Source organism: Dermacentor silvarum, chromosome 11 (assembly GCF_013339745.2).
Source record: "Dermacentor silvarum isolate Dsil-2018 chromosome 11, BIME_Dsil_1.4, whole genome shotgun sequence".
NCBI lineage: Eukaryota > Metazoa > Arthropoda > Arachnida > Ixodida > Ixodidae > Dermacentor > Dermacentor silvarum.
Window position 1 is genome coordinate 74,780,382 of NC_051164.1, and position 26,897 is coordinate 74,807,278.

Here is a 26,897-nt window from a genome sequence, read left to right on the forward strand (position 1 = left end):
CGATGAACAAGTGCCTAAGAAATGTCAACAATATGAAGGCGGTGTTATCTCGCACCAGTACTGCAAGGCCTGGGATAGCGTGTTGGTGTCGAAGAAATTACGAAGCAGCGTTCAAACGTCGCCGAGAGTGCGTAAGCACTTTCGATACTGTTGTTCATCTATCCTTGGTCATGGATTTCCTTGCGCAAATTATTACGCCGTCGATCGTGAGCGATTGCATTGTTTCAATTTTAATAGGCGTTAGCATGTTAGCGGCATTACTTGACCTCATCGCAATTTAACAACCAAATCAATTATATTCTGGGGTTTTACGGGCCAAACGTTACACGGACGCTTTTGCATTTCGTCCCCATGGAAATGCGCCCTCGGGCTTAGCGGCTCCATAGCCACTACGCTACCATGGCGGGCTCAAGTCGAAACCAGTCTCACGGCTGCAGATCATTTCCGTAAGGAAACAGCCAGTGTTTGTAAGCCGAAAAAGTCACAACCAAGTGGCCTAGGCGATGCGATACCCCAGGTGGCAGTCGAAGGATTTCTCGCCACCGTTTTAATACAATGGTAGATGTGGTGGCACGGCAACGTGTACCTCAGTGACGAACCTGCGAGCGAGTAGTGAAAAATAACGCCCGACGCGTGCAGTCTGCTACGAAATGCCGAGAAGAACAGTAAGCGCGGGTTTGCGAAAACAAACTCACCGCGATCATTGAAGGTAGCAACATTTATTGGCCGTAAAATCTTGACACTAAGAATTGGAGCGAATTTGAGCTAGGACAGCAGTTCGTAGTAAAGGCGATTGTTTGAAGCACGCGTTTACAGACAGAATGCTCTGCAGGACTAGTAAAACAAACAGCGCTCGATCACTGAATGCGCGGAAGAGCGCGAAGCAGAGCAGGCGCTGCTCACATCGTCACGCGGCGCCTCGCAGACACCAACCGGGACGTGGGTGTCTAGACGCCAAGCTTGGAGGATGTGACGTCACTAGCCGACCGTTGATTTCGCTGGAACACTTAAATTATTGCGACAGACACAATCACTATTTGAGTTCGATGACAGCCCTCACTTGGCGGGGAGTTCAGGACTGAGCCACTGGTCCTGCGGCCAACTGTGGCGTCTACGTCCGCTGCTTGGTCTACAGTTCCCGGCGACGCGGTTTTGAGAGTGCGATGAACGTCTGGGTGGAGCACATGATGCAGGGTTTCCCGGCGATAACTTGTTCCCGTTGCGACTTGCCAGCCGAGTCGTCGAGCACGCGAATCCACGTCAGGCGGGCCTCTTTGCCCACTTCGTCCACGTAGTGAATGTGCAGGTAGGAAATGGACGGTAGTTGGATGGCCATCCCTTTGATCATCTCCTCGGCGAAGCGCGGCGGCAGCCGAGTGTCGGACAGCAGGCACAGACGCTCCAGAAAGACCGCAGTGCACAGGGAAGTCTGCAAAGGACAAAAGGCGAGCTTTCGAAACACTGGCAAACGCTGGATAAGGAAGGAGAGCATTTCAGAGGTAAATGTACGCCGTATCGTCACAGGGGACGCGTAATGACCAGCTATACGGTCAAGCCGAGCATGCTCACTTGCACGTCCGTTCCTTATGTGTGGGGAACATGCGTGGAACGTTTGACAATCGCCGTTGCGAAAGGCATTAATTAGCCACACACAAGACCGCTCGCTTGCCAGCCCCGCTGCATGCAGGACGCCATAGCTGACGCGCGTACAGCGTTGCTGTAAAGAGATGTCGCAACTATCGTTCATTTTGCTTACGCGGTTGTTCAGCTTTCGCGTAAACACCAGCCATATAGACTAACTAACTGATACGCGATAGCGCAAGATAAAGCAATACTTACCGTGAAGTTCGCGTCGTAGAAATCGATGTTTCCGAACTTGACTACTAGAGAGCGGAGGGAGACGTGAACGTCGGCGCACAGGGCTTTTGCGAGCGACATGTAATCGAAGCGCGGTTTGTCGTCGATGTCGACGTACCGGAGATGGGCAACGTGGCAGTTCCGGAGGAAGTCCAGCGAGGCCAAGTTCGGTACGTTGCAGAGAGTGAGACGGCCATGCCCCGTCTTGACGCGAAACACACTCGCGTACGCAGTTTGGATGAGCAGCTGCTTGCTGCAGGAATCGCAGGTTTGGTGGCGACCGCCCACGTTAAGGCGGATGTCCAGGTCCTCGATATCGCCAATGGTGACGGCCAGCCGGCTCACGGCGCAGTTCTGCCGCATACCGCAGGGCGGCAAGCACAGCGCGCGCAGCCGCCGCAGAGCGGAAGTGGACAGCAGCTCGGTGAAGTCGATGCCGTCGCCGAAGTGAAACGAGCCGACATTCAGCTCGGTGAGGTTGGAAAACTTGGCGAAAAAATCGCGCAGCACCGCGTCATACGCAGCGCCGACGACCGGGTACACAGTCTCGTCGTAATTTTGAGAAAAAAGCGCGATGCATAGGCTCTGCAAATCGCTCCAGTCGTACTGGGAGGCTGCTTCGTCCAACCACACCTCGAGATCGGGCGTGTCGAAGGCGACCAGAACGATGGGTTCGCCCGGGAGCACCGCGATCGACGTTCTGAACAGGTCGCGAAGGAGGGCGTAGTTCAGCCAGTTGTTCCTTTTCCTGAACACCACGTTACCGTAGATACCGGCGCAGTACTGCAAGTCCAGGGACCAGACGGGTTCCGGCCGAGTCGGCAACAGCGCTTCGCACGTTAACGTGAACACCTTCAGACTGCGCAGTCCTTCGACGGTGCGCACGCAGGAGGCCACGTCTACGTCGGAGCGAGTGATGTGCACCATGTGGATGTGAAGGTCCGTCACGTGCGGGCAGTACATCAAGAACGCGGAGAGCACTTGCATGTTCTCTTCGCCCGCGACCTCGACAAACACCTTGCGAAGTTTGGTCTCTCGATTCCTTCGCGCGTTCGCCACGTGCGCGATGTGCCTGACCTTCATAAGTTGCTCTTCGGCATCCTCCCTGCTGTCGACGAGCGAGAACTCGAGGTGGATCACGTTCTCCAACGATCTCAGCAGGCTGTCCAGAAGAAAGCTCGCACTTAGGGGACACGCAAGGCTCTTGAGAGTGTGAAGCGTTTGCAGGCCGGATATGTACCATAGGAGGTCTTCCGGGTTCGCGACAATGCAATTCGAGATGTCCAGTTCCTGTAGGTTGCCTCGCGCTTCTTCTATGTTGAGTCTAAGCATCCGCTCTCTGGCGTTAGCGGGCATCTCGTATGTCGTCATCGTGGGCTAGTGGGTGACGCACCCACCTCAGTTAAGCGTTAGTCGCATACTGAGCGCACCGCACGGCTGCAACCGCATTATGTAGGATGTGCTATCTCAGACCAGTTGCAAGGTATATCTACCTTGCCAGTTGTGCAAGGTTTGGGAGAGTGTGTCGGTATCGAAGGAATTGGCATGTGGCGTTCGAACACGATCGAGAGTGTTTACGCACGCTCTCAATGATATTTTTTGTAGCTGTCACTGGCCATGAATATTTTTGCGCGAATGATTGCGCTGTTGATAGGTTGGCCCTAATGTATACGGAAGCACTGACGTATCAGTTTAAATTGAATTGCTTTCTTCATTTTTTTGGGCATATGCTCGTTAGTGAAATTACTCGGCCTCTTTGTGCTTGTTGATTGTGCTGGGACACGGCACCGTTCACCGCGCAATGCGCTCCCCCTTGTTATTGCTGCAGGTTATGTTTTTCTGCCTGGCCTTCACATCCGGACAACTATCTAATCGGAGCTTGACATGCCATTACCAACAGGGCGCAAGCGCACTACCTGAATTGCCAAGTGTTCTGGGAACCGCGACTAGTGCTTCATCCTCACCAGGTTTAGACTGGCCGAACTTTCGGTCCTGGCAACCTGGCACGCCGGGATGGATATGCAGGATAAACGCCCGTGGCAGCGGCAGTCATCGGGACACGGCATCGTTCACCGCGCAATGTGCTCACCCTTGTTATTGCTGCAGGTCAGTTATCTAGATGGATCTTATACTGTCTCAAAACGTCAAATCGGTTTTTGTTTGCGGTGATTGTTTCGGAATCTTGGCTTCATGGGACGATTCTTGTTACCTCTTGGATTGAAGATTAGAAGCAACCAAAGATAACTTTGGAAATTAGTCAAATCAAACCGTAAAAGATGATACTGGCATCCCTTCGCTTATGCACGACGGCACAGCCATTGTTGGTAATACGGATAAGGCAAACTGCTTTAGTCATTATTTTGACTCGGTCTATTCTGGCTCTGCGCCTCAAGAGTTGCCGGATTACATACGCCCTCAGCGTGAATATATGCCCGAGGTATAGTAATAGACAGCTTTGTGGTCCTGAAGCTACTGCAAAATTTAAACACGTAACTCTGCTGCGGGCCCTGATGTCATACCAAACATAGTTCTAAAATCTTCTGCGTCTGTACTGGCTAAATATTTTGCGTTATTATATACTGCATCCATTAACACGTCCTCCCTCCCACAGGACTGGAAAATGGGCAACGTAGCTCCCAGTCATAAAAGTAGCCCTCGTAATTGCCTTCCTAACTATAGAGCAATATCCCTGACAAGTGTCAGTTGCAAAAATTTGGAACCTATATTACATTCGAGTATTTTCCTTCACCTTCAGCGAAACAATTTCTTTGTGAATTACCAACACGGCTTTAGGGTAGGGCATTCCTGCACCACACAACTCATTGAATTTTCTCGTGATTTATGCAAATCATTTGACCAGGGTCATGAAACTAATTTTGTATTACTAGACTTTAAGAAGGCTTTCGGTAAGGTCTCGCATGTTCTTTTATTGTATAAACTGTCCTTCCTCGGTTTACCAGGTTCAATGGCTTCAGTGCTATCTCTGTGGACGTTATCAGAAGACTGTGACAAATTGAATGGATGCGGCGACAACTTGTGTGTCTTCTGGAGTCCCTCAGGGGTCAGTGCTGGGGCCATTGTTATTCCTCATCTGTAGTAATAATATAGGCATCGGCCTAACATCAAAGATTAGGCTTTACGCAGATGACTACTTCGTATAGAGACATTATTATTGATTCAGATAAAAGATGCGTTACAAGCTTTAACAAAATGTATACTTGGTACAACACATGGCTTATGTGTTTGAACATTGCTAAGTGCAAGTACATACGGTTTCTTAGAAAACGCAAGTAACTTTCAGCCCATTACTACTTGAAGGATCAGCCCATTTCACAATCAACTGAAGCAAAATGTTTAGGTGTAACCCTTTCATCAGACTTGACTTGGACCCTCCTCACAGATGCAGTAACATTTAAGGCTGCATGTACAGTCAACTTTATTTGCCGAAATTTTAGAAGTGCTCCTTGAGAAGTAAAGGAACGATTATATTTATCGAACGTTAGACACATTCTTGAATATGCCTCCAGTGTAGGGGAGCCACATACCCAAAACCTTATTGACCGCTTAGAAACGCTTTGGAATCGTGCTGCTCGTTTCGTGACTGGAAATAACTTTCCTAGCAGTATTGCTGAACTAAAACACTCGCTCGGCTGGCCTAATCTTTCAACGTGGCGGAACCTTGCCCGCATTGCTTTCCTACGCGACATCTACCTTAATCGTGCAGCCGTAAGCATGTAGGGGTACTTATTTAGAACCGCCAGCATACAAATCTAGTCGCTGTGACGATCCATTAAAGATAAAAGAAATAAACACATGCACATCTCTTCTCATGAATTCTTTTTTTTTTTCGTTTTCTATCAAGTGTTGGAATTGCCTTCCATGTAATGTCATGACCATGGTCCGCCAAGAACGTTTCATTGAAGTTGTGAGCCAACATGTGTTGAATGTATAAAGCTATGTTGGTATTGCTGGTTGGTTGTTATTTGTCGTTGATGCTGTTATTGCATTTCCCCCCCTGCTATATGCATCCTTTTGTATCGCTCAAAAAAAAAAGCACAGGCCGTCACTTACGGACAGTTGCAGACTAGAACATACATCACACCAACGACACTAAGCAGGATCAATCCTGACCTTCCTACTGAATACCCACACTGCGGCCGCGAATACAACTTCGAACACATGCATGCTCTGGCTGTGCCCTGCCAACGCGGCCACGGACTTTCCTGACCAGTCCTCCTGGGACTCAGCGCTCAGAAGCACAGAGCTCATCGCTCAGCTCAAGGCTGTCCAGAGGGCCCGGGCCGTCGCCGAAGGACTCTGTCTACTGACCCCGACCTGGGGAGTCGCCGGATTGATTGGCGGGGCCTCCGGCCCCGCTTTAATTCTTTCTCCTCAGGACCTAAATAAAGGTCGTACTCACTCACTCTTATATTTATGCGCATTTGTCTGCTCTTACTTTTGTATTTCAAACCTCCCTACTGTGATACCTTCGGACGAATGTAGGTGTATTGAAATAAATAAATAAATAAATAAATAAATAAATAAATAAATAAATAATAAATAAATAAATAAATAAATAATAAATAAATAAATAAATAAATAAATAAATAAATAAATAAATAAATAAATAAATAAATAAATAAATAAATAAATAAATAAATAAATAAATAAACTTCAGTTAGACAATTAAACCTAATTTCACCAAAGCCTTCGATCTTGTTCTTAATGGCACGGAGCACTCCTTCATGAGGAATCGCATAATATAGTTCTTCCACGTCGAGTGAAAACGCGTACACACCGTTCCGTGTCCCTTCTTCTAAAGTCTGTACAACTTCAATTGAGCTCCGTACAAGGAAAGGGTCAGCTAGGGGCAAGTGGCACAAATGGCGCTTGAGGTAGTGCCCTACTTGCATCTGCCAAGTCTTCTTCTCGGAGACTATTGCCCGAAAGGGGCATTCAGGCTTGTGGGTCTTTCCGAAGAAAAAAAAATATTCCGAAACGGGGCCCACCTCAGCCTTGTTTGTCGCCTTCTGAAGAGTGTCCAGGTTGGAGTTCTCAAGCAGCTCGATCGCGATGGATTTTCGCTTCTTCTGGTTCAATTCCACTGCCTTGAAATTCTTCTCAATGGCCTCTCGATAATCATCCTTGGTGAGGATAACAAAGCCATCTTCCTTGTCCGCTTGCACAGCCATGAGGTCATTCTGCCGCAAGAAGCCAGCTATCTTTTTAAAGGGACGGTTTTGAACTTTTATCTTCAATCCACCGTTGTTAGTTACGAAAACCAGCAGTATGTACAACGCCAGGGTGTATGCATTGGATCGTCGCTCGCTCCCATTCTGTCGGATATTTTTCTTTGCACCTTTGACAAATGTGTAGATAGCGCTCTGGATCAGTCGTGGGCACCTACCGTACTGAAATACGTCGACGACTACCTGGTGGTCATTAACAAGGTGCCACAGTCAAGGCTAGCTGACACAGTAGAAAAGGTAATTAACACCTTTAGAAACGCGTCAGAGGCTCTAAACTTCACGTGTGAGCGGCCAACTGACAATTGCATTCGTTTCTTGGATCTGAAGCTCACTTTAATTCCCAACGCATGTGCGTTGGGAATACCAGCCAAGGTAGAAGAAGCAGTTGATATCGCATGACAGTGCCCACTTCAAATTAGTAAATAGAGGAGTTGCAATGACGTGCCTAAAGGAAGCTTTAAGTAAATCTTGCATTCACAAAGTAGAAAACAGCTTTAACAACCAGGTTACAAGGCTGAGCCAAGCCGGCTTTCAGTTTTATTTAGTTTCTAGTGTCTGCGATAAACTTCTTCAAAAGACTAAACATGCAAGAGAGGGAATTAACAAAGAAAAACCAGATGTCAGGAGCAGGGTACACGTAATCCCATACTGGCACAGGGTGTCGCACGACCTCAAGAAGGTTGCACATAGGCACAATGTTAATCTTGTCTTTAGTGTGCCATGTAAACTGGCCAAAATATGCCCTATGGTGACCAAAACAAAACCTGACCTGATAGCGAGGATAGTGAAGTCTAAAAATGTGCGTTGATATATGTGCTACGGTGTATGTGGCGCTGAGGCCACTGGTCGCCGCGACGCTCCAGATATACGTATCGATCTGTGCATATTTTTAAATAAATAAAATTGACTGACGACCGGATTCGCCAAAGCCTTCGATCGTGTTCTTAATGGCACGGAGCACTCCTTCATGAGGAATCGCATAATATAATTCTTCCGGTGTAACGATATTGTAACGGGTTACAATAACGTTACAAGCCCTCCGTCCGAATCCGGTCGTCAGTCAATTTTATTTATTATTGCGATAGGAACTATATGGACACTCCAAGCGGATTCCTGCCGTCGTCCGTCGCCGTGAGGTTCCGTATAGAGCCCAACGGCGATGAAATCGTCGCCACGAGCCGTATGCTGCATGTGCGAGTGAAAGCGCGCGAGGGACGCGCGCTTTCGCGGGGAGCGAACGCAGGGCGGAGAGCAAACGCGACTTCTTCTGTCGCGCAAAAGGCCGTGAGGGGACGGGAGGGAGGGGAGGCGACGTTTAGCTGCGGCACCGAGTGCGTATTTATATAAAAACGTTGCGAGGCGAAAAAGGTGGTAAAGAGAACGTGGTAAAGGTGGTGACGGGAGTCACGGCACGAAGCACTCGGTATGGGCCTGTGTAGCGAGACAGCAGCTTTAGGTGCGAAGCACCTTATGCGTTCGGGCTTCAGGTACCGACTCCTTCCTCCACTGGAACATGAGCTCAATGATGTTGGTATTCGCGACAAAAGGCTCAATGTCGCTTTCCAAACCTTCCGCCAGTCCGCTGAGCGTTTCCAGCGCCGCAACTACAAAGGGTTTTTCGATGCTAATGCCTTTTCAGCGCTCCTCGCGTTCGTGAGTGGTCAGAGTGTCGCCGTGACTATTCGTAAGCTCTCTATAGATAAAATAATTTACCTTAACCACGCCTCTGCACAGTGATGCCGCAGCTTCCTTTCGTTTTGAGCAACGTACACGACTTGCGAAGCACGCTATACGCACAATTTCATGATCTGCGAACACGGCCAACTTAGCGTTCGCCCTGCGCGTCTCGTGACGACGGAATTAAGAGAAGAAATGTTGCCGGTACTGCCTGCGTCCAGGTGATTCTACTTGTGCGCAAATTCAACGCACGAAGACGTAAAGCTGCCATAGAGGTCAGAAAAAAAATATGCAGCCAGTTCCACGAAATGAAATCTGTCCAAGCAGCGAAGCTGTGGTCGTTCTGTTTCTGCGATTGTCGCGCATGGTTCCTTTAACAGCGATGGACGCCGAGCGGCGCCCATCGTGCGAAGACCGCGCGGCGCTAACACCTGCTACTATTACTATTAAGACAACCTCGACTGTCAAAATACCATTCCAGTAGCCTCGCAGCGTTTGCTTCGTGCCAAGAGAAGATTCGGTATAAGAGAAAATCGCGCCTGAAGAGTCCGAATACCTTTATCACTATTCAAATCCCTCGCCGCCCAACCGGGGAGTGGTGACGTTACATACGCCATCACCGCCCTTTGCTGCCATCCGTGAGTAAAATGACGCCCGACAGACGGCGCTACGCGGTTTCTTGCGCAAAACGCGCGGCGGCCATGGAGAAACCGAGCCAAGGCAGAGCGTTAGATTTTCCGCTGCAGCTGCTTTTGCTCAAGTGGCGTTGACCATTCGAGCATCAGGCTACATCACATGCACACGGAATTCTCTGATACTTGCAGTTTGTGTCAGTTTCGCGAGCCAACAAAACCAGCGCAGCCCGCGATGACGAAGCTACTGTTATACGAAAGCGCGGGTGGCGCAGGGTCGAGCGAAAACGAAAACTTTCGATCGCCCTCGTCATTGTCAAGGATAATGTCAATGAGTTATTTTCCCCCAAAATCGAATGGAAATGGACAAGTAGCATTTTCTTCCATCTTATAATGCAATGCAATGATCTCTTTATTACAAGTCGTAGAGCACCAGCGACAGAATTATAATGAGGAGTGCTCTCGTCATCTGGCTACTACTTGAATGTCCCAGGGGATTCACAAATCGTGCCCTGCATTTACCTAATTTTCTTGATTACTAAAGCTCTGTTCGTGATAATATTGACGCCTTAGACGTTCTACAGCATTAATATGTCATTTTAGTATGACTAAATATTCAACTTTAGTGTCGCTTTATCATACCAGCACTCTGTACATGATTTAGAAGAGTGACGGATTAAGCTAGTTGCTTTTCCATAGTGATTAGCATACAGGACACTGTACATGATGGCAGCATTATATCTGCCCATTAAATGTCACACTATTGTCAACAAAAAATATGCATGATATTTTCCTTACACGGTTCGCCACGCGCATCGCTTTTCGTTGCGAAATCAAGAACGAACACAAGCAGGAAAAAAAATGTTGCTGGGTGGTTACTTACGACGTTTACAGATGAAATGTTCGCGTACCGAATTTTCAAAAAAAAAAAATGAAAATGTGCTGGAGCGCACACGACAGGCATTGCCAAATCATGACCGGCATCTTACCGCTATACTCGAGGGAAAAAAAATGTGTGCAGTCATTCTATTTTTAACGAAAACTTGGAAGTAAAGAAGCTTTAGAATAAGTTAAAGACCATACCACGAGTGATGGAATGAAAAATGTAGGGCGCAGCAGCGTTAAGAGACTTCCTAGGAAGACAGTGGTGTGAATAAGAGAGCGAGCAGGAGTAGCCAATAATGTGCCTGCCATTAAAAAAAAAAGAATGGAATTGGGCAGGAAATCTAACGAGAGCAGATAACCGGTGGTCTGTTAAATTTTCACAATAGGTTTTTCATGTTCTTCAAATTATCTGAAGAACCTTGTTATAGATCTTGCAGCAAATATAACTTTTTTTTACCGCTTATGCGATAGCTGCAATGAGTATGTTTTTTTAATGAATGGACCTTTCTATTCGGCTTTTTGATCTTTGGGTGAAATAATCCAAGTCGTGAGTGAACTGCCTGTCAGGGAACATTTTAAATCCCTTGGAAGCGGGCGGCATATCTCAGACGCATTGAGTATGCGCTAGAGGTCGCACTTGGAGCAAACGGGGGTTACTTGGACCATGGACTAGCGTCTCCTGTGCGTCGGACGGTATACGAAGGCGTTTCCAGCCTTTTTGAGCGACGCTGGTATTAATGCAAAAGTTTAGCTTAATTCTATTTGTTGTGTGCAGTGGTATTGCGTGTCTTTGAGATGTCCTTTGCATAATCATTTCATTTGTCACCTGATGTTCAGTGATAGGCGAGCTGCCAAGATGCAGCTTACTCAGTTTTCAATAAAGAGCTCTTGTCTGTCTGATCAGCAAAAAAAAAAAAGAAAGACTGATTAATCAAGTTGACAACTCTGTAACTCAGCAATAAAAAGCGATATCACAATTTCGTAATGTAGTCGTCTTCAGACTTTGAAGTGGACAAGGTTGATAAACCGCGCTGAAGTATACAACTAATTCAACAGTGGCACTTCTGCAAAACTCTCTTAAACGTTCTAACAGTTTTCCGTAAACTGTTGACATCTCTCTAGAATAGGATAACATTTCGGTCCAATCGGTTCTGCGGTTGCCTGACGAGTGCATTTCTGCGTTCTACGTGTATTTAAATGGGTGAAATTGAAGTTGGCTTCGAGGTATATCAATAAAACACTGTGAGCCGCGGATGCTAAAAACACGACGCTTCCTCCGATACTAGGGCCTTGATTGCGCACCTCGTCGGCAATAAAATAGCGGTTATAGCGTCCCAAGTGTGTAACACTCGTTTGCTGTGCGTCGCTACGTGATTTGTTCAAATGAAAACAACCCAACGCTTGAGCCAGATAAAAAGACGAATGCAACCATTGTGTGCTGTTCGTATAGCTGCTGAGATCGAAATCGCCAACCAGATAGAGTAACTGCATGCCATACGCCCGTAGAATAAGAAGCCAGCTATCAACTCATTCTGAAGAGTTGGTTTCTGTCTGTTTTTTTTACCGACTTCAACGCACAGAAGATTTCCAAGAGACCGAAAGGCATGGAGTAAATGGTGGTCGCGTATGAGACGTTTGGTTATTTAACATCTTTTATTTAGTAGTGGAAAATTATATAACATGTATTACAGCAAGCTCAGTTTAATGCTTCTTTACAGCGTTTTGCGTTGTTGTACCTTATTAACTTGTCTCCTGGTGGCCATAAGCTTTCCAACAAGCCTAGCCGTTTTAGTTTGTTCCACAAAGCGCTTTTAACTCTCTATGTATTTTTTGCAAAACACCTGAACCACAGCTCGCATCACACACCACCACATGTTATAAAAACACGTGCTGGTGTGTGAAAAAAAAAGTTGTCGCAGTTTCACCTGAAAGGCGAAGCATCAATTGCGATAGCAAATTTGTAGAGAGCTATACGGAGTAATGATATTAGCTTTATCAGCTGTATAAACTTGGACATGCAGCAGCACCGGCAACACGCAGAACTGTTGTCGACGCCGTCGGCGTTTTTCCCGTGTTCGCTCAAAATGCGTGCGGCGTTGGTGACTGTTGCCGGAGCCTCTGATATAAATAGGCACTTGGTGCCGCAGCTAAACGTCGCCTCCCTTCCCTCCCCCTCCCCCACGGCCACTCGCGCGTCGGAAGAAGGTGCGTTTGCTCTACATATATGGTGATTGTAAAGGAGGAAAGAGACGCCTACTTCTGCAGCCCTTAAGGGAGCACGGCGCAGAACGCGCGTTTGTTCTCCGCCGTGCGTTCACTCCCCGTGAAAGCGCGCGCCCCTCGCTCCCTTTCACTCGCACATACAGCGTTCGATTTGGCGCTGAGCCGTGCTCCCTCAAGGGCTGCAGAAGATAGCGCCAACCTTTCCCTTTCCCTCAAGAACCACTTATCTATCTGGCGACGATTTCATCTCCATTGACGTCATACGGAACCTCACGGCGACGGCGACGGCGACGCCGACGGCAGAAATCTGCTTTTGAGTGTCCATATAATTGCTATCGCAATAAAAAAGCCGCAGTTTCACCCGAAAGGCGCAATATCGATTGCGATAGGAAATTAGTAGACAGCTATACGAACTAAGGATAGCAGTTTTATCGGCCGTATAAACTTGGAAATGTTCGCTTAGTAACTAAATTAAAAATGTCACAGTTTCGCCCTAAGGGCGAAGCAATGAATGCGATAGCAACAGAGCAATGTCATACGAAGTAAGGTGAGCGGCTCTGGTAGCAACAACACGCAGAACTGTTGTCGACGCCATCGGCGTTTTGCCCGCGTTAGCTCAAAATGCGTGCGGCGTTGGTGACTGTTGCTGGAGCCTCTGATATAAATAGGCACTTGGTGCCGCAGCTAAACGTCGGCTCCCTTCCCTCCCCCTCCCCCACGGACTCTCGCGCGTCTGAAGAAGGCGCGTTTGCTCTACATATATGGTTGGCGCTGAGCCGTGCTCCCTCAAGGGCTGCAGAAGATAGCGCCAACCTTTCCCTTTCCCTCAAGAACCACTTACCTACCTATGGTCATTGTAAAGGAGAAAAGAGACGCCTACTTCTGCAGCCCTTAAGCGAGCATGGCGCAGAACGCGCGTTTGTTCTCCGCCGTGCGTTCCCTCCCTGTGAAAGCGCGCGTCCCTCGCGCCCTTTCACTCGCACATACAGCGTTCGGCGGCGCGCGGCGACGATTTCATCTCCAAATGACGTCATACGGAACCTCACGGCGACGGCGACGGCGACGGCGACGCCGACGGCAGAAATCTGCTTTTGAGTGTCCATATAATTGCTATCGCAATAATAAGCAAGGTGTCAGCGCGCACAGGCAAACTTGAACACGTCACGCTGATGACCTCGGAAACTCGCTGTCAAGACGCTGGCGTGAGGAAGCGCGGCGGCAGCAGCGACCGTGTTGTTAATCGCGTCAACGCAAACTGAGCGACAAGAACGCCGCACGCACAAAGGTATGAGCCGCCTGCAGACCGCTTTCAAGATGAGGCGCACGCGACCACGCGCGCGGCCGCGCAAACTACGCAGTTGGTGCCGGAGTAGAACGCCGCCCCCCTCCCTCCCGCGCTGCCTCCCACCCTGCGCGCACGAGATTGAGCCGCGATCGTCGGTTCCCCATGTGCCCCGGTCGCTAAATGGGCAGTTGCTGTCGGGAACGACGCAGCCCCCTCACTCCCTCCCTATACCATCCCCCACTACCTTTCGCACGACGGAAGACGGCGCGTTTCCCGTCAGCTTCCCTCTCTTGCACGCGCGCTCAGCATACGGCATGTGGTGACGGTGTTATCGCATTTGGACTTTATACGGAAGACCATGGCAACGACGATGGCAGAGATGCGCTTGGAGTGTCCATATAAATGCTATCGCAATAAAACTTTTGAAGGCACATTAACATAGCTATTTTGTAAACATCTAGAAGATGTGCCTTTTGATATGCTGCTACTTTTGGCGTTTGCACAGTTTATGGAAAAATCGCATGTTTAGTCGGACTGCAGAACCAATTGTATCTTGCACAGTAACCTTTCGAAAATTCGGGTGATTTCACAGCTGCCCAACAAACGCAACGGGTATGTGCCCCTTTCTATGAACCTCAACCACCTCAGGAGCCCCGACAGGGCCCTTCAACACCAGGCCGTCCAGAAGGCCCAACAGGTGGCTGGCGAGCTCCGACTCCCAGTCCCCACATGGGCGGAGCCACCGGGCCGGCCCCCGTAAGGGGTGCCCAGGCCCCTTCAGGACCTTTAATAAAGTTAATTCTCTCTCTCTCTCGTCGACTTGGGTTACTGAGTATGCGTTCCCGAGTGTGCGGCTAGCGAGGGAACAATTATCAGCGTTCACAGGCACCGGCGCGCCACGCTTTTCGTCTATAAGACGCCGCGAGCGGACTTCTCGGCAGTGCCATCAGACGGCGCAGCGTGTCCAGCCTAGAAGCGCGAGAAAGGAGCCCGGTTGCTGCATGGCGCGTTCGCACGCACCGGCGCGCAATGCATTTCGGATGCCACGTGCAGGCTTTGCGGCGGCGGCGCTAGATGACGCCCAGTGTTCCCAGAGAGTAAAACCAGAGAGGGGCCAAAGAGGAATGCCGCTGCAACACGCTTCATACATAACTCGTTTCGACGGTGGCAATACGTTGCGTCGCTATATCGTGAGATGGGATCCGCCGCTTTTTTTTTTTTTTTTTCTGTTGCTGATCAAGGGTTTCATCGTTCTGCTGCCGAGCTCGAGATAGCGGGTAGGTTTCCCGGTCGCGAAGGCCGCATTTCCACGAGGGCGTAATGCAAAAACGCTCTAATTTGTGATACATTGCGATAATTGGTGTAGCCGACTGGGAATAGCAAAGGACCATTCACACCAGGCTGACACGACACCGATTTTGGTCGGCCGACTGTTGGCGACAGCGTTTGCCTTCCTTTAAACCGTTTTCCACGGCATATATACAAGACTTCAACAGTCGATTGTTTCGAAATTGTTTCTTTGTTGGAGCTCAACAAGTTCATGCGCGTAAGGGAGAACAAGACACACACACACACGCGCACGCACGCACCACAGAGCTAACTTCCAACGATTTTATTTCCGGGAGCGAACGAAACTTGTACCTTCCGCACTTTATGTCACGGACACGTGACTATTCGCAGTGACAACATAATCAACGCTGACAGTTGAAACATGGAAAACAACGCAGCCCGTCACTATACAATCGCTAACGCATGCGTAAAAAAGTTATTCATTCAGCAGTGACAAGGACGTCTTGCTCACACATTCTTCGCCGTATATGCCTCAATGTGAGCGCTTTCAATGGTTACACGGGTCAATTCACATTTGGTTTTTTGCCAATGATAACTGCATCTTCAAATCGGGGAACACAACCACATTTGGGACAAGGAAAGCTTAGAAAACTATCTGGCGGCGATTCGTTCACGTTTTTAGAGTGCTCTCTCAGCCGCTCATTCACGCATGTGCTAGTTTGCCGAAGGTCGTCTTTGCTACGCCCGGGAGATAGAAGGAGACGTGGTGTAGCTTCATCCCCTCGTCCCAGCGGTTAGCAGAACTCACCCGGTCGTAGTTGTCAAGCCAATCCTCCACATCTTCACCAATGGTTTGCCTCCGAACGACTTTTGCCACAGGATAACCATGTTCGATAAACAACACACGCGGCCGTCATTGAACAAATATATCTCGGCAGTTTTCCTTTCACATGTGTTCCTTATTATAACATCTGGTTTAGTTTTTGCACGCGTATACTGTTCAGCTTGTTTGGAGTGGAAAAAAAAAAGAGAAACATCGAAATTTCCACGTACGCCTATGTTCTTCAGGTTATGTGACAGGCGGTTGGCGCTCGAGATAACAGATAACATTTAGAGTTTTGAATATTTGTAGTTAATTTTCGAATGCGAATGTGATTTGTTACGCACAGGGTCAGGCCCCGTCCGTGAAAGGAATGCGCATTGGTTGGTGGCAGAAGATAGACTGAGCTTCATTTCTACAAAAGAAGCAGGCGAGCGCCGCATGCGTTTGAGTGGGCAAACTGAGCCCTCGGTCTCTGTCCCGTGGCCGAGATGTTGGGGGCGGCGGAGGATTCTCGGAATTCCACTCGGGGTGGGGTCGCTTCCTGTTTCTGCCGCGCTGTTGCTTCCTCCGGCCGAGGAGCAATGGTGCATCGCCTGGACACAACACGATTAATTAGTGTGTAAAATTTGATTGGAAACTTCGAACATTAGTTATTCTCTGGCTATGTTTCCCATCCCTAAGTAGCAAAGTAGCAAGGCTTCTCAACGACCTAAATTTCTATCACCAAGGAGCTCATGCTTTCCGGAGATATTCCTTAACGGGACCGTTGCAAATAGAAATCAAATCCGAATGGATAACTGCGCTTTATGTAGAGATTCGATTTTTTTTTTAACAGCGGTGCTTATTCAGTATTCAGTTTGCAACGTAGAGCGGGCGCCCGCTGACAGAGGGCGCCAAGCGTCTCACAGGCTTCGTGTTCAGCACTGGATACCTTCCTCGTATGTGCCCGAGGGCTGTGCGCATGCGTGAGAGCTATCTGGAGACTTGCTTCTCGGAACCTGTCTTTCCCTAGGTACTAAAGGTACTACAGCGCCGTGGAAGAGGGCGCGACCATTGAAGGTAGTAACATTTATTAGCCATAAAATGAGGAACCTTTTGGAGTTAAGAAGTGGTGAATCTTCACCAAGAATTTGAGCGGATTTGAGCTAGGACAGCATTCCTTAGTAGAGGCGATTACTTGAGGGACGCGTGTACAGGCGGAATGTTCTGCAGAACTAGTAAAACAAACAGCGACCGCCCACTGAATGCCCCGAAGAGAGCGAAGCAGCTATAGCGCAGGCCCTGCTACTATCGTCACGCGGCGCCTCCCAGACACCAACCGGCCTTCAAGTTAGTACGGTGTGACGTCACTAGCGGACCGTCGATTCCCTTGCAACACTTATATCACCAGACACAATCGATGTTTCAGTTCGATGCCTGCCGTCACTTGGCGGGGCGGAACCAAATCCCGCCAGGACTGAGCCGCCAGTCCTGTGGCCACGTGTGACGCCTCTATAGTCCGTTGCTTGGTCTACAGTTCCCGGCGACGCGGTTTTGCGAGTGCGATGAACGTCTGGGTGGAGCACATGATGCAGGGTTTCCCAGCCATAACTTCTCCTCGATGAGACTGTCCAGCGATGCCGTCGAGCAAGCGAATCCACGTCAGGCGTGCCTCTCTGCCGGCTTCGTCCACGTAGTGCATGTGAAGGTAGGAGATCGACCCTAGCTTGACGGCCAGCGATTTGATGACGCTCTCGGCAACCTGCGACTGCAACCGCGTGTTGGACAGTAGGCACAGGCGCTCCAGAAATACCGCGCCGCACAGGGAGCTCTGAAAAAGACGGAAGACGAGCTTTTGAAAACGCTGGCGACGGTGGAGCCGAGAGAGAGCAAAGAAGGAGAGCGTTTCGTTGGTTAATGTACGCCGCATCTTGATACGAGACGCATGATGAAACAGCGACGGTTAAGCCCTCCAGCAAGCGCGCTTTGACATTAGTTCGTCATGCGCGTGCGCTAACATAGTAGATTTGACAATCGCCCTTGCGAAAGGCATTAATTATAGCCACACAGATGACGTCACTCGCGATAACATTGCAGGTTACCTCACGTTTCCGAAGACAAAAGGTGCCTTAAAAAAAAAAAAGGCTGGCAGTTTGTAGCTACATGACCGCTCGCTTGCCAGCACCGCTCCATGCAGGACGTTAGCTGACGCGCATATATCGTTGCTGAGAAATATGTTAATGCACTACCATTCATTTTACTTACGCGTTTGTTGAGCGTTGGCGTAAACATCACCTATGTCGTGTAAAGCAATTCGCACCGAAACCCTTGTTCTCAGAAATACGTGCCAGTGCAAAAAAAAAAATAAAATAATAATAATAATCTTACCGTGAAACTAGGGTGTAAGAAATTGAGGCTTCCAATCTTGACTACGAGGGACCGTAGGGAGTCGTTAAGGTTGGTGCATATGGCTTTTGCGAGTGAATTGTAATCGAAGCACGGATTGTCATCGATGTCGATGAACCGCAGGTGGGGCACCTGACAGCTGCCGAGGAAGCTCAAAGAAGCCAGGTTCGGCACGTTGCAGAAAGTAAGACGGCCTTGCCCCGTGCTGACGCTAAACACGCTCGTGTCCGCAGTTTCGATGACTAGCTGCTGGTTGCAGGAATGGCAGCTCTGGTGGCGACCGCCCACGTTAAGGCGGATGTCCAGGTCCTCGATATCGCTAATGCTGATGGCAAGCCGGCGCACCGCGCCGCTCTGCCGCATGCCGCAGGGCGGCAAGCACAACGCACGCAGACGCTGCAGAGCGGGAGTGGACAGCAGCTCCGTGAAGTCTATGCCGTCGCCGAAGTGAAACGAACTGACGTTTAGCTCGGAGAGGCTGGAAAACCTGCCGAAAAAGTCGCGCAGCACCCCGTCATACGCAGCGCCGACGGCCGGGTACACAGTGTCGTCTGGACGTTGAGAAAAAAGAACGATGCACAGGCTCCGCAAATCGCTCCAGTCGTGCCAGGAGCCGGCGTCGTGTAACCGCCCCTCGAGATCCGGCGTGTCGAAGGCGACCATGACGGTGGGTTCGCCCGGGAGCACCGCGATGGACGATCGGGACAGGTCGCGAAGGAGGGCGTAGTTCAGGCCAGTTCTGCCTTTTCCTGAATACCACGTTACCGTGGATACCGGCGCAGTACTGCAAGTCGAGGGGCCGGTTAGGTTCTGGTTGCGTCGGTAACAGCGCTTCGCACGTTAACGTAAACACCTCTAGACTGTGCATTCCTTCGACGATGCGCATACACGTGGCCACGTCTACGTCGGCGCGAGCGATATGCAGCATGTGGATGTGAAGGTCCGTCACGTGCGGGCAGTACATCAAGAAAGCGGAGAGCACTTGCATGTTCTCTTCGCCCGCGACCTCGACAAACACCTTGCGAAGTTTGGTCTCTCGATTCCTATGCTCGTTCGCCATGTGCTCGATATGCCTGATCTTAATAAGTTGCTCTTCGGCATCCTCCTTGTTGTCGACGAGCGAGAACTCGAGGTGAATCACGGTCTCCAACGATCTCAGCAGGCTGTCCAGAAGAAAGCTCGCATTTAGGGGACACGCAACGCTCCTGAGAGTTTGAAGCGTTTGCATTCCGGATATGTACCATAGGAGGTCGTCCGGGTTCGCGACGATGCAATTCGAGATGTTCAATTCCTGGAGGTTGTCTTTCGCTTCTTCTATGTTGAGTCTAAGCAACCCCTCTCTGGCGTTAGCGGGCAACTCGTATGATGTCATCGTGGGCTTGTGGGTGGATGCACCCACCTCAGTGAAGCGTTAGTCGCATACTGAGCGCATCGTATCGTTGCCTCCGCAATATGTAGGCTGTGTTATCTCAGACCATCTGGGCAAGGTTTGGGATTTGGTTTCGAAGAAATTGTGACGTGCTGTTTAAACACTATCGAGTGTGTTTATGCACACGCTCGATAATGTTTTTTGAAGCCATCACTGGCCATGAATATTTTGCGTGAATGATTGCGCTGTTGATAGATGGCCCTGAATTATGGAGAAGCACTCGCTTATCAGTTTAAATTGAATTTTTTTTTTTTTGGGGGGGGGGGGAGGCGTAACCTTGTTAGTGGATTTATTTGGCCCCTTTGGGCTGGTTCCACAACAACAGTAATCGTGGATCGTATCTGATGCAAGGCCGATGCAAATAGGTCGCGAAGCTTAGGGCGAAACGTGGTTCGGAACCAATTGTCATCGACATCAGCAAGGGTGGTTATGGGAGGAGCGTTTGAAGCTCGACGATGATAGGAGGGACGAAACATTAAGAAAGAAAAAAGCGTTTTTTTTATTTAGGCGAGACAGAGTTTGATTCAGTCAACGCGAACAATATTTCCTGATCAATTGTATATACGCGTGGCGAAGACGTAAAGACAAGTCTATACCCGCGTTTTTATCCGCGTTGGTTTAGGCTGCAGGGAAGAGAAAACATAAACAGCTTATTAACCACAGTAAAATAAGACAGAACACATCACTTAGTGTAAAAGTTTACTTACTTTGCGACTTTTCCCTTCTGCGTCTGGGCAAACGCGAAACCGTTGCACGTGGAAGCTGCGTCGATTCTGCGTCTGTTCCGACAAATGCATTGGTTCCGAGCAACCAAAAGCACTGTCAAACGCTGCCGGACTTCTTGGCGCGGTTACGCATCTGCAGCATCCATGTGCCCGTAGCTTTTCCTTCATTGCCGCAGAAAGTGGTCCGCGAGTATATTTTACTCTTTCATTAGCCATAAATAGCTTCTTTTTCGGCGCCCACTATGAAGATGTTGCGTGAGCGTTGCTTGTTTGAGCCGCGCACCATCAGAATTGGAGGGCGTATTAGCTTCGCCTTTAAGAGTAGAACGCGATAGCATTCAAAGATGCCTAGCTGCTTATCAGGCTTTTTTATCGCATATTAAAATTGCAATCCGAAGCTATCATGTCTGTAGGTTGTAGTTAAGTCTTGCTTTACGAGTTTAACAGCGGAGCTGTTTAAGCCGGAGGCTGGGCCGTATAGCGTAGACCAGAAACTGCGCCTGGCGATGACATCACCGCGCGTTGCCTAGCAACCATTTGGCACAGCTGCGCCTCGCTTCGCCGCCGCTCGGCACCGTCGCGCCGAGCCAACACCACCTAAAAGACTTCTAGGTGGTGGTGTGTTGTTGGCCGAGATGCTACGACCGCGCGCCTGCTCTGGTGTTGGCGTGCTCCTTCTAGCCATGACTTCACTTCGCGTCGCCTAGCAACCACATGTACCTCGCCTCGCCTAGACACGTCAACGCTTCGCCAGGCCGCGTCTTGAAGCGCGTCGTGCGGCCAAGCGAGAATCTGCGCGTCGGCGGCGAGCCGATCCCGAATATACCGTGCCGAAGCTGCTGCCGAGAAGAGGCGTCGTGGAGTCGAAGATCTCGAGTTTCGAGTACGAGAACGCGAGAGTCTGCGTTTAGGCGCGGATATAGTCCGTTAAAATTGGCGCGCTGGTTGGGGATCATTCTGCGCTATGCTCCGGTGATAGCTGCGGATGGCGCTTGAAGTATCGAGGGGATGGCATTTAGGCCCGGTGGCGTGACTGGCCGCAAACGACGCTCGCCCGTGCGCCGATAACGTCGGACTATAAACGGGCCATTGGGTACCCAGCGTGGTCGGGATAGCGACCCTGGCTGTAGCTTTGTCTATCACAAGCTCCCCTGTTTGCTCCATTCTTGCACCACTAGTGCAAGTTGCGCTCATTTTTTCTGACGCATTTTACTTTCAGAAATTCAATTTTTGTTCACTAATCCCTTGCGCCATGCGGATGGCCTGTGTGGTCGGGATGGTTCGGGATGAATTTCTCCACCACGGATGCCCCGGCCACCGATGCTTATGCCGGCACCGGCGCCGGCACCGACGCAGGATTTTATGCGACACGGGGCCTTTAACGCTGTCACGTTAAATGGGGGCGTTTGCATCGCTATCACTTGCAATGCACACAATGCAATGCAATGCAGCTCTTGAAGTGTGCAGAAAGGCGTGCTCGTAAAGTTCACCCGTTACATACGCCCTCCTCACACGTTGTGTTGTTTTGCTTGTCAGCGCTTGTCTGAATTCTAGTGGCGCGGGTGCCTGCATCGTGTTCATTGAAAAGTTGTGAGTTACGACGGCCAGATAATTGTTTACTTTAGCTGTTTTCAGTGCTGCCGCGCTGGCCGACGGGCTTGGCGTCCGACGATGCGACCAGCACTCTACACCCAAAGCTTTCGTCGGCCTGCACAGAAACGATGTTCGTGCAATTTTGGCACCCGTATGGCTGATTTTTTGTTGCATCGCTTTCCGCGCTGAAAGTGGAACGCGACAGCATTCAAAGATCCCTGGCTGCTTATCAGGCTTCCCGGCAACTGCTGCTTTCTTTTTTCTCCAACTTCGCCTCCGCATGCGGCTGCCGAGAAGGCGAGTGCCATCTGGATGATATTTAGCAAGGAGAAAACCGCAGCGCGCCGCTGTATCAGTGGTAGAAATGCTGGAAAAAAGGGCTTGTGTTTAGCTTCCGCGTAGAAGAATTAGGTTATCGTATATTGAAATAAAACGCAGCGCGCCCGCTGTATCAGTGGTAGAAATGCTGGAAAAAAGGGCTTGTGTTTAGCTTCCGCGTAGAAGAATTAGGTTATCGTATATGAAATTCCAATCCCCCCCCCCCCCCCCCCCCCCTGAACGCTATCACGTCTGTGCGTTATGGTTACGCCGTACTTTGCGATTTTTACAGCGAAGCTGTTAAGGGCTGACTCTTCGATGGTCGCGTCCGGATGTAGAAAAAAGCTCTCATTGGCCGTATGCTGTATGTGCGAGTGAAAGCGCGCGAGGGCCGGGAACGCGCGTTTTCACGGGGAGCGAACGCACGGCGGAGAGCAAACGCGACTTCCCATCTGAAAGGGGAGCGGTGGGCTATAATAGGAGGGCATCGAGGCACCCTAGACTGTGCATGTGCGTACCCGCTCTTCCACTGCGGCGCATGCGCGCAGCCTTGGCGGCCTCTGCCGCCTGTGCCGCCGACTCTATCTGGGCTCTCGCCCGCCTTCCTGGGCTATCGCCCGCTGGTCTTCATTTCCACCCCAGTGGAAGGGCTGACAGCTTTTCTGACGCATTTTGCTTTGAGAAATTCGATTAGTTCACCAGCGCCTCTGTGCACGGAGGGCCTGCGTGGTCTGGGTGGTTCGGAGTGATTTTCTCCTCTACGGACACCGGCGCTTACGCCGACACCGACGCCGAATTTGCTGTCGCGTTAATACAGCTCTAATGGCAGGCCACCAAAACAAAATTCACGCCTTTGAGAACAAAATGACGCCTCTTCTGTTTTTAACATATATGGCGTCACATTATTTTTTCTTCTGCCAGAAGTGTTTCCTCGTCACACAGGCGGCGGCAAGCCCCATGAACCGCTATATACCCTCGCCGATGGACCGCCATGTTTTGAATGTAAGGGCTTCTATGGAAGCTTCGATAACAGGTATATTTGCCTTGTCCGAGGCATATTGCCTAAAATATGAGTGCTTTCCAGTGCACTTGCTTATTTTAATGTCTTTATGTAGCGGTCATGATGGCCTTTTTAATAGCAAGTTCAAGCGCAAGCTTGAATGCCACAAATACATGAAATTTACTTGTGTGCTCTCCTATGTACTACCTATGTAATTGTGCTGTGACTGTTCCGGATACTGGACCATGTTTCAGCTGAGTATTCGCGGGCTTACCGTCCGCGTTCTTTCGCGAAGTGCTTGTTATTTTGATTTCTCTTCATTTGTATTCGCTCCTGCTCAGGGGCTATGCCATTCTACTGCTGAGATCGAGGTCGTGGCTTTGTTTCCCGGCCCGGCGACCGCATTTCTATGAGCGGGAAATGCAAACGCGCTCGTGTACTTAGATTTTGGTGCGCGTTAAATATTCCCAGGTGGTCAGAATTAATCCGAAGCCCACCACACACGGCGTCTTTCACGAATTGACCGTGGAGTTCTGCGACGTTAAACATACTTCAGTGATTAAAAGGCGAATCATTTCTTTGCCCAGTCCGAGCCAAAGCCAGACAAAGGTCATGGTTAAGGACCATGATGACGTTTGGATGATGTTTTGTCTTCGAAAAAAAAAAAACAGCAGAACCCATCTCACAATAAATACCGACGTGAATGCGATGAACAATGAAGCGGCACGCCGTATTGCCAACGCTGAAACGTGTACGCAGCCGGTGCTTTCCCTCGCTCTTCCCACTTAGGGTGCCTCAATGCCCAGCGCCGCTTTCAGGGTGGGGACACCCACCCTTTTCGGCGCCATCTTGGTTCTTTCCAATACGGAGGCGCTGGGCGTGTGGCGGCTGCAGATTAGCCGTCGGGCAGAAAAAAAAAAGGGGGTGTGGGCGTGCTAAGGGTGATACCACCGCGATTTAAATGCAGATTTTCTGCTTTACCATCTAATCAGCAGTTTCCTTGCATAAATTGCTCGTTTCAAAAGAGGTTGTCCGACACTTTTCACGCGTACCGCGACTTGAAGGTGTCACGATTTGTTTGCGAGGTTAAGCCCTTTTTTATTTACTCATTTCACTCGTAAACGTCCCACCAATATTACTAGAATTGTACGCTTTGATGAAATTTTAAGTTTAAAGCTCATTTAATAGTAATCTTGTTTCTTATGGTTTTCCCATCATACTTATGGAACTAAGAGACAAATTAGGAGACGTCGCGTGAGTAGGCCTGCAGCAAGGTGCCTACTGAAGAAAAATGAACTGAGAACAGTTTTCAACAATCAAGCACAATTTATTAAAAAAGTAAGCACTAATTCACAGCACCTCACATTCTTTTTCTGCTCAGTAATATCGGAGTCACTACTGTCACAATCCCCTTCTGCAGCAGGCGAACTCTGAGGAGCATCGACGACAAGGGTCGTGGGCAGTGTTCGCTGACATGAAGGCTTTCTATGGCTCGGCCGAGCTGCAAAAATTTTAAAAAATAGTAATTATAAAAATGCTACCAAAGTATTAGGATTAGAAGAAAACTTCTCTGGAATGTAAATTTCAGGTATACAAATGGTGGTGTCCCCAAGTATCTGTCCGCCCACAATGATCATGTTATGTTTACAATGTACACACCAACTTCCTTTCATACTGCTATGCAGCAAAAGATTGAGCAGGCTTACGCATTAGCCAGTGGCGTAGCCAAGGGGGGGGGGGGGTTGGGGGGGTTCAAACCCCCCCCGAAATTTTTTGCACCCCCCCCCCCCCACTAACCTACCCTTTTCTCTCGTCGCTTCGCGCTGCCATATTTCAAGAAACCGGTGCTACTTTCACACTTTCATTCCTGGGCGGTTCCGTTTGGGTTGGTAATTTACAGCAAATCATGTCTGCATATGGAAAAAAAATGTGGTTGATCCCTCTTATATAGGAATCGGTATAGAACACGAAAGTGAAACGTGTCTTCACAGAAGTAGTGTAATGTTTATTGCACATTGATATATAATGTCTATTGGTGTTTTGTGGCTAAAGCGCCCTTAGGCGTTGATGCACCCACGCTGACGCCTGGTGGCACGTCTCCTCCATCATGACTACCAACGTCGATGACCATGAGCAACCGTCGTGCATATGGAAGCTGCACTACGCTGCACACGCTAGCACAACGCCAAAGACGAAGCACGTAACTGACACACTAATACAACGCGCAAGACAAAGCACGTAACTGAATCGTCACCGAGTCAAATCAGCGCGTACAGCGCGTCGTAATTGCAGCCTCCGCGATCAACTTCAGAAACATTTTCAGAGCTAATTGCGGAGGCCACGCTCCGCTGTGCTGAGTACGGTGAACGCCACCTAGGTGGCGTTGGTAGTGCTTCTTGATGTCAGCGTCCCTTCGAATGCTGGCATCGAGGCGTCGTAGTGCTGAGACCACCGAAGCGTTCACTGTCGGTGCGCGTTAGTGTCACAATGCAGTACTTCTCTTTTCTGCTCGTAGGCGGCGGCACCGCCCCGAGCAAGAGCGCGGGTACACGGAGGAATGTTAGATATATAAGGCGCGTCTGTGTAGCTCTCTGCAAATGCGTTTGTGGCACAATGGGTTAAACGCTCGGCGATCTATCGTCGCGGACCGAGAGGTCGTGGGTTCGATTTCTAAATTTTGCATGTTTGTGGAACTTTTTCTTCTGGTTTCTTTCTTTGTATTATGTTCTATGACGTATTTCCGTGACGGAAATACGTCAGTGAAGTCTTGGTGGACCCCGGCATAAAACACTTTCGTGTTAAAAAACTGTCACGGTGTTTGTCAAGGCCTTGACACTCTGTGAGGTTTTGGGCGCGAATGTGGCGGCCGCATTCTGAAACAACAAATACGCAACAAATGCGCAACAAATGAAGCAACAAATGCGGCAGCCGCATTTTAGATGAAGGCGAAAATGCTCGAGGCCCGTTTGCTTAGATTTAGGTGCACGTTAAAGTCCCCAGGTGGTCGAAATTTCCGGTATACATTTCCGCCGCTTCCCTTCAGGTGCCGGTTAGGCCGCGTTCGCGTAGGAACTTGGTCTCGAAGCTCTCGGAAGCGGCAAAATCTTGCAAAAATCCGCCCGCCTAGGCGGCAAAACAGGCAGAAAAACAGGCGGCGAGCCAAATTGGTCTCCGACCGATTTTTTTCGCCATGGCGAAGCGGAAACGCGGCGGAAAGTCGTTCTGCTCGACCGGAAGCTACACTAGCATGTAAACTTCCGGTCGTAACATTGAACATGGCACCAAAAGTGTAGGCTGTAATGCTGATCGACGCGATCAAGAACCACCCCTTGCTCTACGACAAGAGTGGCACTCAAAAGTACTGTCAGCAATACTCGCGATAGTATTCAACGTCGCGCGACAGGAGATGCGGCAACGAAGCCTTGGCGTGACCCAACTTCTTACACTTTTGCAAAGCCAGGCGAACCCACCACTGCCGTTTCCGAGGTTTTCTTGTCTTCCGTTTATTCATTGTCCATTCTAGAAA

At 49.5% G+C, this 26,897-nt stretch overlaps 2 protein-coding genes across 2 annotated transcripts; both read right to left on the bottom strand.

Annotated features, from left to right (window-relative positions):
• Nucleotides 1-720: 720 nt before the first annotated feature.
• LOC125941540 (uncharacterized) lies at nucleotides 721-19,743 on the bottom strand. The gene is made up of 3 exons (XM_049659031.1): nucleotides 19,706-19,743; nucleotides 1,840-3,254; nucleotides 721-1,429 (listed from the first exon to the last, which is right to left on the bottom strand). The coding sequence occupies exons 2-3, from the start codon at nucleotides 3,226-3,228 to the stop codon at nucleotides 1,130-1,132; spliced, it is 1,689 nt and encodes a 562-aa protein (XP_049514988.1). The 5' UTR covers nucleotides 3,229-3,254; nucleotides 19,706-19,743; the 3' UTR covers nucleotides 721-1,129.
• On the bottom strand, nucleotides 16,981-18,969 carry LOC125941541 (uncharacterized). The gene is made up of 2 exons (XM_049659032.1): nucleotides 18,289-18,969; nucleotides 16,981-17,731 (listed from the first exon to the last, which is right to left on the bottom strand). Exons 1-2 carry the CDS (start codon nucleotides 18,967-18,969, stop codon nucleotides 17,432-17,434), a joined length of 981 nt encoding a protein of 326 aa, XP_049514989.1. The 3' UTR covers nucleotides 16,981-17,431.
• Nucleotides 19,744-26,897: the final 7,154 nt, after the last annotated feature.